The 12,360-nt window shown below is 35.4% G+C and overlaps 2 protein-coding genes across 3 annotated transcripts in view; one reads left to right on the top strand and one right to left on the bottom strand.

The window, feature by feature from the left end:
* Positions 1–3,305, top strand: part of LOC124637641 (protein halfway) — a 36,706-nt gene extending 33,401 nt beyond the window's left edge. For both annotated transcript variants that reach the window (XM_047174251.1, XM_047174252.1), the window contains exons 8-10: positions 52–210; positions 543–650; positions 946–3,305. In XM_047174251.1, coding sequence (XP_047030207.1) covers positions 52–210; positions 543–650; positions 946–1,221 — 543 coding nt within the window. In that variant the 3' untranslated portion in view covers positions 1,222–3,305. The remainder of the gene's footprint in view (positions 1–51; positions 211–542; positions 651–945) is intronic.
* A 142-nt stretch (positions 3,306–3,447) lies between these two features.
* LOC124637640 (probable ATP-dependent RNA helicase DDX52) lies at positions 3,448–10,202 on the bottom strand. Its single transcript, XM_047174250.1, has 12 exons — positions 9,801–10,202; positions 9,278–9,532; positions 8,783–8,968; positions 8,189–8,441; positions 8,028–8,100; positions 7,512–7,724; positions 6,407–6,519; positions 6,193–6,293; positions 5,607–5,752; positions 5,157–5,237; positions 4,130–4,276; positions 3,448–3,730 (listed from the first exon to the last, which is right to left on the bottom strand). The coding sequence occupies exons 1-12, from the start codon at positions 10,041–10,043 to the stop codon at positions 3,532–3,534; spliced, it is 2,010 nt and encodes a 669-aa protein (XP_047030206.1). The 5' UTR covers positions 10,044–10,202; the 3' UTR covers positions 3,448–3,531.
* Between the last annotated feature and the right edge of the window lie 2,158 nt (positions 10,203–12,360).

The following is a 12,360-nucleotide window of genomic DNA, read 5'->3' as shown; positions in this document are numbered from 1 at the left end:
AAATAAACTACAATTTTCAGTCAAATCATCCCCATACTAATCCTGTTCCAGATAACTTCCCTCCAAGCGGTCTCTGACGATCCTACATACGAGCAGCTGCACCAACTGATAGTGGACCACAACGACATCCCCAACATCCTGGAGCTGGAGGGCACGCAGTTCATCGACCACTTCATGCTCTTCTCCATCGCTTATAATAAGTTGAAGAATGTGAGTGTTGTATCTAAGTAGATCATGATGAAAAAGATTGGGATGGTTGTTGCTCATTGATGGGCTGTTCGGCAGGAGGCAGATATGATGAATAAATAGACCAAATAATCAGTCTAGTTTCGATCGGCTGCAAAAGCAGTTAATATTAAAAATTCCGAAAAAGTTAAAGCATCAGTCTATCAAGGACGTGTATGTGAGTTCGATTCCAGGTCTATTCAGGTAATTTTTCTAACCGAATGACTGAGTAAATGGTCGCTCCTTACTTCTCTGTATAAGAAGAGGCGTAGGTATGCTCTGTATTATATGTTAACGAGATGTTATTCTGATTCCAGATCCACACATACATAATATCGAACCACTTCACGGAGCACACGGGCTCCGCGCTGTTCATCGCCGGCAACTACATACACTGTGACTGTAACACTGAGAAGATGCTGAAGGTAAGAAATAATCTCGAATCTTAATGCTAAGCTCTTTGAATGGACGCTATGGGCGCTTGTTCTTATAAGCTACCGCGGCCCTGGAAGTAAATGACTCCAGAAAAAACCCTAAATACTGAGTAGATAAGCTTTACTAAGCTTTCTGTCGTAGCAATTCGTAAGAGATAAATGATGCTTTTACAGCACAAAGTTCATTTAATTATCTAGATTTGACTGGTCAGCTAGGGGTTCTACAATGTCATGCATGGTCACCGTTACATAACCCCTATAAAGTTCGATATTTTTTCCCTTCCAGCCCTGGCTTCTAGAAAACATCAAAAACATCCCCGACTACAAAATGCTGGAGTGCGACAATCACGTGGCAGTTGTCGACATAGTCGAAGCTCACGTCTGCCACACTCCTCGAGACTGGACTGATTACATATACTACATCATAGGACTGGAAGTCCTTATCCTAGTCCTACTCATCAGTAAGGTGTCTTACGATTACTGGGTGTTCAAGACTGCTGGGTACCTGCCGTGGCCTGCGAATAAAATGCCAAGATTGCCTTGTGATTGGTTGTGCGAGTAGGTTTGACAACCGAAAACGTATGGATTGGGCAATTATGGCAAGTATCACTACGGCTACTGATAAACTGACAGATAAACTTGAAACTTAATTTCAGAGGTCTTGGATAACTTGGAGAAATTATAAGTAGCTTCTATCTGGTAGATAGCATTAACTATGAGACTCCTGACACTTTATCGGTGACCAGTGATATTTTAAGGCCCGGTGCCTTAATATTGGTTCGTGGTAACGAGTGCCTTCATTGTGCTGAATATTTTGTTTTGCAAAGACTTTTGTGTTGGTTGATAGTAACCACAGACTTCTATGTAATGCTTGCTTGTGTGGGGTTACACGTTCCTGATGGCGTCAGTTCAGTCTTTGAACTAGGCTCAAGTATTACGTATAGGCCAATGGCGGAATAAGGAATTTAAAAAAAAGTATAGATTGTTTTGGCTTTGCTCTGTTGTCGAAAGGCCCTGGTAACCGGTAACCGTGGCTAAAGAAGGAACATGGTGGGTTTTAGTCAGTGAGCCTATCTTTAGGATAATATGGTTTATCAGTCATAGGCTGAACTGACGCGTGTGACCTCTATCTTATTTGTGTTGTAATGTTTCGTTGTTAAATGTGTGTGTATATGTTGGGTAAATTTTGGTTGCTACTGTAAAAATATTGTTTAAATAAGGATTAAGCAGCCATAATTATTATTTGTAAATGGTGAACCAATCACTTTTAAAACGTGTAAATAAAATGAATTCGCTGGAGTGCTTATAATCATAATCTTGTTAAGTTTAGCTCTTCCACATTTTTCTTATTTCTAAGTTAGTTTTTTTGTATAAATTGATTGCGATCTCTGTAAATCAGCTGTATGTATAATTTTATACATAAGTTCTATTTTTATGTAAATTTTGTTCTTTTTTTACTTTACTTGCCATTTTGTAAAGAATCTCTTTTCAAACTTCTCGAAAAATTTTGTGGACTCTCAAAATAATGGGCAAAAAATAATCTCTCGGTCTCAAATAATGTTTTCATCTCTTTTGCCATTTTTTCAAAGACTGAAATTACTTTGAATTTTAAACTTGCCAAAGTCCTAATCGATTGATACTCAGCCATTATTTTGATTGACTCATAACTATTATATTTCTATATATTTCTTCTACTATATAATTATGTTCCATGCTTTTGAAGTAGCAAGAACATCTTATAGGTAATATGCAAAAGTATAAACGATAAATGGGTTTCAAATACATTAATGTTATTTTTAAGTTTGTAGCGATTGAGAGCACATTTTATATTTATGATTAAATACAAAATTTTCTAGATACCCAGCGTCTCAAAGCTTACAGCCTCTAAAAAGTGTGGCTGCAAAACGGACCTTATTTCAACGTCATAATCTGCCATTTTTTAGACAAGTGTTCAACCAATGTTCAACAGACATTAGAAAGTTTTTGTGGTACGACGGTTAGCATCCAATTCCTAGGCTGGGACTTAAGTAATTACAAATAATCTTGTTGGCATTTAAGTAATTACGTATTCATTATTATATTACGTATGCTCCATATAGCTACGTTCAACAACCGGCCAGTTGAGAGGCTTAATAATTAAAGTGTAAGGACCAATTACTGCTAAATATGTTTTAAATACTATTTTGTGGAGGCTTCTTGGAAACAATTTTGTATTATTTTGGAAATCAGTGCCATATTCTATTGTTATAGATTGGCTAGAAATTATGTTTTTTTTTTTTATATTCCCACTTTTTTGTGACATTTGTTTCAAACTTTTGACTCAAAATGGTTAAAAACTTTGATAATTATCATGTAAACTTTTATGTTATTTTTGCGTATGACGTTATGACTTAATGAATGTGAATTTATTATATCGTAGATAAAGAACGGACAAAATAATGGTTAATTTTGTGATTTTATTAAGAAGTCTTAAGTATTGAATTTACTTATTTTCATTGCAAACAAATGTCACAAGAAAGTAATCTCTTGTCTTAAAAATTACTGTCATAGATACTGTTAAATAAATATATTTTTGTAAAATATTAACTACAACGTGAAGACTGTATATTTTGTATGAAAATTTTATAATAGATGTTACATATTGTATTGGCTGTTTTTTTAATCTTACTACGAAAACAAATTATTCGTATATTTATTTAAACGATACATTTTCTTATTATTTTTTAGTAAAAAGTCATAAATGAATAAAAATATCACATAGAAGTTATTTTAGATGACTTGTGTTTTTTGAGTTTGTGAGGGTAAGGAAAGGTTATGACGAAATAAAACAAGTAATTTAATTCGTTTTAAACATATTTATTATCATAAGCATTTATTTTACACTTTTTTTCTTATTAGCTAAATTTTTCTTTTTTCTTTTCTTATTATTCTTGCCTTTTTCTGGCGTATTTTTGTTGTTATTTTGTTCTACGTTCTGTGTTTTCCTATGTTTGTTATTTTTTGCATTCTTTATTGAGTCAGTGCCTTTATTATCTTCTTTTAAAGCTTCGTTTGCTGCTTCTAGTCTCCTTCTGTAATGAGAAAGATTATCGATCTAAAGATATAGGTACTGAGGTTGTAAGGAAATTGTAATCGTACCAGTTGTTTCCTACAGTTTTAAATGTATTCTTTTACTTACTTTAAAATTAACTTTACTAGCATAAAAATATCACGTTGTTCACATAGCATTAACAACGAATTTCAAAAATGTAAATCTGCTAAATCTTTTATACTTTCGTTATTTGCACATGAAATACTAGCTATTTCTGGCTTTACCAGCATCCCCGGGATACTTTTCCCGCAACTTCACAGTTGTTTTTGTTACCTCTAATATTTAACGGATTGACATGGGTATAAAAAAGTTTTTACTTCACAACTTTAAACTCTCTTTCGCATTCATATTAATTAGTAAGTAGTCCAATCTAACTTACTTGTCAGGCCTCTTCTCCAATATAGTGGATATCTTATCCCTATTGGGCGCCTTCTTCATGAGCTTCTTCCGTTTGTTGGGGTTCTGTCTGAGCTGCAGCATGTACTCCGGTACCTGGCACCCTGACTGCTTCATTACTGATGCTATGCTGAAGAGGAAATGTGGTGATGAGTGGGGATATTGCTTTTTAATCTGTATCTATAGTAACATTATAAAGTTGTTTGTAACCTATACTCCATTCAAAATAACATTAGAAATTTAAGTAAACCTTTTTTACTGTTTGTTCAACCGATTTTGACTTCTATTGCGTTAGTAGTATGATTAATGGCGGCTGCAGTAAATACTTGGTATTGTAACCACTATTTTGCTTTCAACTGCGTTCTTTTGTCTACGGAATAGAAGTCAAAATCGGTTGAACAAACAGTAAAAAAGGTTTACTTAAATTTCTAATGTTATTTTAAATGAAGTATAAATGGCTCGGAACCTAGTAAACCAATTTGAAAAAATCTGTCGCTGTTCGGAAGCTATAATATCCCATGGGTGACATCCCTATTATCCCTACTAATATTATCAAGGTAATAGAGTTGATTTTGAGAAAGAACAGGACAGTTTGACTTTTGAAGAAACGCGATGTAACCGAACTTTACGCGGGCGAAGCCGCGGGCGGAAGCTAGTAGGCTATATTTTTTCGAATACGAAAAGTAGTGCGACGTGATACGGGTAATACCGCTAGTAACACATACAAATGCTTTACTTGGCAGAAATGACATAGGACAGAGGCTGCAGAATTTTTTGTAAGATATAAATTATATTTACCTTATTGATTTCTGACACTTACGCGAATATTAGACATTTAAATAAAACTACTTTTACGGATTTTATCGCGTTATATTAATATTATTTAATCCCGACGTTTCGGATCCTTTACAGCATCCATGGTCACGGGCAGGCTTGATATATTAGTTACAAACTTTGTAACCAATATATCAAGACGACCAATACCTTAGTCTGCCCGTTTTAAGGTTTACCTTCTAAGGTTTCCAACATCGTCTTGTGTGAAGAAAGTTATCGCGCGACCTTTTTGACCAGCTCGACCTGCCCGTCCAATCCTGAAATACAGGTGAAGTGTTTTGTAAAGTTTAAAAATTAAGTAGTATTTAGTATTTATAGGATTCGGACATAAAAGGGATATGGAGATAATAGATAATATGGAAAATAAAAGATATATGGGGGAGGATATGGAGAGATTACACAAAGGTACATAAGGGAGTAGTTATTAAAAAAATACATATATTTATAAAACTTAAGAGTTTGTTCGAGCGTGCTTATTTCAGGGACCACAGGGCCGATTTGGAAACTTCTTTCAGTGTTAAATAGCCCATCTATCATCGAAGAAGAAGGCTTTCACCAGGGCGGACGACGTGTATTCCAAGAGTCGCGGGTGAAACCATTGGCTAACGCCAGTATTAACACATTACCTATGAATATAAGCGATGGCTGAAGGCGGGAAGTCGTAGTTGATGACGAGGTTGACGCCGCGGAAGTCGATGCCGCGGCCCATGAGCTCGGTGCAGATCAGCACCCAGATGCGGCCCACGCGGAAGCTACGGACTACGTTGTCGCGCTGAAATGAGTCAAGTTTATTATGTATCAAAAATTTTGTAGTGCTGTTTTTTTCTAATAAAAGACTCCTTCAGTAATACCTACTTTGCTTGAACATTATATAAAATGATCTACTAATAAATTACATTTTCTTATTATGGTGTACCTCCAACTAAGTAATCTTTTACCCAGTGCAAAAAAGGCAAGTCATCCACAGTTTTCATAGGAACCACATTCAACTACTTACCAGTTACTACATACTGCTTAATACACAAGTTTATCGATATTAAAGCATCACTTTAACAAAGAACACCACTTTTAACAAATACAAAAAATATTTTTGTATTTGTACTTTTCACTCAAATCATCAGAATATATACCTATGTATTTTTACAAATTGGAAACATTGAAATGTGTGCAATTATTGTAAGCTTGAAAAACTGTTAATGAAGATTAATTTACCTGTAACTGAGTTCTATCTGCGTGTATGACATCCACATTGATACCGTCGTATATGAGCTCTTTGAACAGCTGCTTCGCACGATCCTTGCTTTGTACGAATACTGAAAGGTTAAGGTTTTAAACTTAACAATAGAATTTTATGTTGAATTCACAAAATAATGGGAGACAATGAGCATAGGAAAATGAAGAGGTTTTTTGGAGGTTTATTACATACCCAGCACGGGAGGTTTCAGTCCTTGTTGTACAAGTTGTCTGAACGCAACTAATTTGCCATTTTCGTTGCCACAGAACAATAACTCTTGGTCAACTAGATTTGTTGCAGCATTCCTGAGATAAAACACAAATATGTAACTACTTACATATAGAAATCTATACTAATATTATAAAGCTGAAGAGTTTGTTTTTTTTTGCTTGAACCTGATTGAAGGCTTGAAACACACTTAACTGGGGAAGCCTAATTGTAAAAATTAAATGCCTATTTAATGGTGCAAGTCAAAGTGACGGTCCAAAGTGACGGTGAGGTGGACAGGGACGTTACGCATCGGATCAATTCTGGATGGATGAAGTGGCGACAGGTAACTAGCACTATCTGTGACCCACGGATGCCTCTCAAACTGAAGGGCAAAATCTACAAAACCGTCATAAGACCTGTCGTCCTGTATGGATCAGAGTGTTGGGCATTGAAAAAGAAGGATGAGAAAAGAGTGCATGTAGCAGAGATGAGAATGTTGAGATGGATGTGTGGTGTTACCAGAATGGACAAAGTGAGGAATGAGTATATCAGAGGAAGCCTGAAAGTAGCGCCAGTGACAGAGAAAATGAGAGGTCAGCGTTTGTCCTGGTATGGGCATGTGATGAGACGGTGTGAAACGCATGCTACAAAGAGTGTGCTAAGTATGAATGTGGAGGGATGGAGAGGCAGAGGTAGACCGAGGAAAAGATGGATTGATTGCCTGAAAGAAGACATGAAGCAAAAAGGAGTGGATGTAAGTATGACGTCTGACAGAGAGGAATGGAAGAAAAAGACATGTTGCGCCGACCCCAAATGACTTGGGAACAGGGCAGGAAGATGATGAAGTCACCATAAGCAATCATCTGATCTGTTTCCAAAAAATATTTCAGTTAGATAGCCTATTTATCGAGGAAGGCAAAAAGCTACTTTTTATGCGTGTTTGCAGAGTAGTTCCTACGAGACGCAAGCCACGCTGGCGAACAGCTAGTTGTAAATATTCTTATTCTTTTCAGTCACTTATTCTTGACAATATTCAAGTCACATTAACCCATAAAAAACAAAAATATATCTTAGTTTTAAAACTCACCTCTGTCCAACAGTAACATTGATAAGCCCACGCATATGATGTCGACACCACTTGGCCACCGCAGGAGTGTGCGTGGCGCTGAACATTGCGATGCGCCGCTGCTTGCTGCCGCAGGCAGTCAGAATCTGCTCCATCTGCTGTCTGAAGTCTGATGTCTGGTCTGATGACCCTTCGAACATTTTGTCTGCCTCATCTATTATTAGCCAGCGGATTCTGAAAAGAAGTTGTGCTATGTTAATATGAAGCTCTTGCAATATGATTTGGTATATTGAATTTATTTAATATGGTAGTATTGGTATTTAGCACGTCTGAAAAGTTTTAAGCTCATAAAATTATATAGTGGTCTATCTGGTAATAGAAGTTTTGTTTGTTGGTTTGTTACCTAAAGGTTCAGAAACAATTGAACCCATTTGAATATTGTTACTGTTGAAAAGCTTTAAACTTTAATTAGAGATATTGATTACACCGATTTTCGAAATTAGTAATGACTGATTAACTATTTCGATATGTACTTACTTGTCCAGAGATATATTAACATTATCTTGATTCAGCAAGTAGCACAGGCGGTTTGGTGTGCTTACAATTATATCTGAAAAATAAAACAATATGTAATTATTATTTTTTGTAAAATCTTAATACAAGAAACATAAATCTCGAGTGTCCACAAATAAACTTACCACTCTTCCTAATAGTAGCCTCTCTTTCCTTAACTTTCGATTCCTTAATACTCCTAATAACACTGCATCTCAACTGGCTTGAAGCACTAAGCCGGAGCGCCTCTCTATATATCTGCTGTGCTAACTCCCTGGTGGGGCAGAGCACCAGGGCTCTGGGGCCGCCTTGCGGAGCCCCGAGCGCGTGGAGTATGGGCAGTAGGAAGGCCGCCGTTTTACCTGACCCTGTTGGTGCGCAGGCTAGGATTTGACGGTCCTTAAAAAGAAGAGTAATATGAATTAATGAAGAATAATTTTTAAAGGGTATGTTAAATTAAATGTGTAGTCTAGTAGATGACAACTTCAACTAGACCCTAAATCTCGAGATATTCAGAAATCTTTCTTACAACGGATAGGTGAGAGAATAAAGTCTACTTTCAGCATTGAACTATTGTATTCCAGCAGTTATAAAACAAGGTAAAATCAATTGCGTCTTGGGTACATATGTGCTTTGGCATGCTATGGGTTAAAAATGCAATTAAATCTCCTATTTCAACAAATGCGGTACAATACGTTAGTATTTAGGTCTAGCTTTTATAGCATTCAGTAAATACTCACTTCCAGCATACAAGGTATAGCCTGCCGCTGCACAGGAGTGGGCTCACTATACCCACACTCCTTCACCGTGTCCACCAGGGCTTGTGGTATGTTGTACCTTGTCAACAACTCGGAGAAGTCTTGCAGTGCAGCGGGCACGTGACGCCCCACGGTCTTGATTCCATGCTCATTGCGGAAACGATTTTGCTGGAATCGAGAGAGAATAGTTTATTTTTGTGATAGTGAAATATATTAATGATCAAAAGATTGTTTTCACCCTGTATTAAAACCACGAATTTATTAATATCAGTAAATTGAGCATTCAGTTTTATTCTGATTTGACATAGAGTTTTGAGAGATTTGACATAGATTTGACATAAACATGTTTTTCTCAAGTCACAAATTCAATAAAGCCTATGGCTTAATCATTATGATCAGAAATTACACAGACCTAAAGGAGATCTGAGAGAACAATAAAACTTAAAACTAAAAAAACTAATCAAAATAATTGAATACCTCTTCCAACTCAAGTTTCTTCTGCAAATCCTCAGGCTTTTCCTTCTTCTCTTTCTTTTTCTTCTTCTGACCCACTTTCACTCCTTCCACCAGCTGTAGATCTCCGTCCTCCTTCTCATCTTCCGTGTCCTGGTCATCAGAATCTGATGCGGAGTGGTCAGATTCATCTTGTATGTCATCTTCGTTGTCACTCACTTGTTCCTGCTTTATTTCTATTTCTTCTTCTTTCTTGATAGTCGGTTTTGTTGTTTGACCCTAGAAAAGTAATTGAGAATTAAGTTGAAGGTTGTTTTTTTATTTTTAAATTAAAAGGTGTGTTTCTTGGGTTTTGAAATGTGAATGTTTGTCATTCAATTTCATGGCTCATTTGTTTTGTAGAGTGCTGTGTTACGTACTGAATTAATTGGGTACGTAATATTTAACGATTTAACACGTGTCATGAATGTTTCAAGTAAGATTTTCACATTTAAATCAAAGAAATTCAGTTATTTGGTTAAATAATGGGGTTATGTTTTGTACTTACATTGTTTTTAACGCCTAAAACTTTATGCTTGAAAGTTAAACCTTTTGTTAACTTCTTAAAGATATCGTATGCATCCATTATTTCTGCATTACAATGGTATTTTATTTTAAAATGATACAAAAATACACGTGCGGACTGCAAACCGCAACAAACTGTTATCCATAGAGTATAGTAAATAGATTGGGAATAGAGAACCCACTTCGATTTTTTTCTGCAACCTTCAAACGATTTTTGAAGCGCCATCTGGTATCGTCTGCCGAAACAAATTGTTTATGTGTGCGTACATCCCATTTCACACACATGTATACATCAGTATTGTCTACAGGTTATTCGTCATCTCGACAGACTAAACTCACCATTAAAGTGTCGAGTTGGTGAAACTCGAAATTTGTACATTTATCATGTCGTCAACTCGCCACTCAAGATTTTCATTCGTGTCCAGTTAGTGAAACTTAGATTTTATCACTTTTATGTTTTCGCCAACTGGATACATTGTGTCACAAACATCATCGGCCACTGAACGTCCATTTTGCAAACGTTTGAAACGCGAAAAGTTGATTCCCAAACTTGGCGAAAACATAAAAGTGATAAAATCTAAGTTTCACTAACTGGACACGAATTAAAATCTTGACGTGGCGAGTTGACGACATGATAAATGTACAAATTTTGAGTTTCACCAACTCGACACATTCGTGGTGAGTTTAGTGTGTCGAGATGACGAATAACCGTCTATAGATATTCTAGGGGAATTTGTTCATACGTACGTACTTACAAAATATAGCCACAGAATGTAGAAAATAGTTATTTATTGAAATATGGAAATACAACACAGATTACTACAACTCAACAGAACAACGTTATGTAGGAACATTTAGAAAGTACTTAGTAGGCGACCTGGAATTAAATAAAAATCATATTTACTTATGTTTATGTTTATTGTAATAAATTTGTGCTGAAAGTTTAGTTTCATCATCCTCATCACGATATTGGATTTTACCTGATAAAATTCGATTAATTGAGCGGCACCAACTATATACCAAAATATTTATTGTAATGTTTTCAAAAACATTTCTTAATTCTATCTTGTGGATATCGCAGGTGAAAGGATAATCCACAAATATGTCTAAAAACATTTTTATCTTTTCTTTTAATTTAGTTTTTGGCACATTCTTTTTCAAAATTTCTACTACAATATTTTGTATGTCTTTAAAAACTTTTTCCGCCACTATATTGGGATACAACAGACAATGTTTTCCTTTTGTATATTCTTTTGCCCTTATATAACTATTTGATTTTAATTGACTGTCGCCAGTTAGTTCAGTTTTGCAGTGCCTGCATGATTTAGCAACTTTTTTAAAACATTTAGCCAGCACCCACCCACATACATAATTGGCCTGACCAGCATCAGCAGGCTCAGAATTTAAATTTATAAAAGGCACCTCAATTTCGTCATTTTCTTCTTGCTGAAATGGTAGAACCTCATTACTGGGAACATTAGAAGTGTTTTCTAAAAGTTTGTCTTCCAAAAAGAAACTCAATGTCTGAAGACAATCATTGTCATCATTTTCACAGTTAGCGTTAAGTGAATGGGGTGAGTTATAATTATTTAAAAGAAGTGATTTATAGGCACCTTCAAAGCTAATTGTGTTGGGTGCCGTATTCCTCACCCCAAAACTTCTAATGTTCCCAAAAAAATTTTCCAGTGGGTCCTGGTTAAAGTTTCTGGTCATCATTGTATCAAATAAATATTTTTGGGATAATATTTTCCACAACTGTTGCATGCCCTCAATAGTACGTATAAAATTTTTTATTGAAGGTACCGAACTCGTTTCAATTAATCTTATTTTATTTTCCTTTTCTTTTTTAACTTTAATAAATTTTATTGATTTTAATACCTTTTTGGCATTTTCCCATAATTCATGATGAGGAGAATTGTTTCTAACACCACATTTATACATTTTTCCATGTATCATATTAAATGAGCTTGAATTTAAGGAATCAAATAAATTGTCCATCATTTTGGTAAATGTAATTACTTGGCGGCACTCATTAGATAAATCGCCCCTAGCAGATAAATGTTCTGCAGCTGTAGCAACACTGCGGCTAAAAATTTGGGTTGCGTGTTTGACCTTCATTTTTTTTATTTTCTCCACATAAATATGTTCATCAGTTAGTTTCTGACATATTTTTAATTCACCATGTAATTTGTCCGCTTCATAAATTTTCTGGTAATATTCCCATTTTATCGTCTTTTCAACCTTTTCTTCGAAGTCGAAATATTTTAAGTCCTTCGTAAGTAAATTGTTTCTTACCCCTTTCAATAAATGAGGGACATCAAATAATGGGATAATTTTAGATTTCCCTACTTCCATTACATCATGTCTCCATTCCTTATTTTCTTTTATGAATTTTATTCTACTATCTTCAATAATTTCATTCACTACACTGACATTTACTGTGCTTTGGTCGCACACTGTGCACAAAATATTAAGCCCTGTACCCTGAACATATTTAATGACTTTTATAGTCAAGGCTTTTAATTCTGCTTTGTTAACAGAAT

This window comes from Helicoverpa zea, chromosome 16 (genome assembly GCF_022581195.2).
Source record: "Helicoverpa zea isolate HzStark_Cry1AcR chromosome 16, ilHelZeax1.1, whole genome shotgun sequence".
Classification (NCBI taxonomy): Eukaryota; Metazoa; Arthropoda; class Insecta; order Lepidoptera; family Noctuidae; genus Helicoverpa; species Helicoverpa zea.
This window is presented reverse-complemented; position numbering and strand designations above follow the sequence as displayed.

Bases quoted from the DNA above. Each gene is read 5' to 3' on its own strand.
- LOC124637640 (XM_047174250.1), bottom strand. From the start codon at position 10,043: ATGGCGCTTCAAAAATCGTTTGAAGGTTGCAGAAAAAAATCGAAGTGG. The intron at 8,442-8,782 runs GTGAGTATTTAC...CTTCTTTTTAAG, and splicing joins CTATACCTTGTATGCTGGAA to GACCGTCAAATCCTAGCCTG. The intron at 8,101-8,188 runs GTAAGTTTATTT...TTTATTTTTCAG, and splicing joins GGCTACTATTAGGAAGAGTG to ATATAATTGTAAGCACACCA.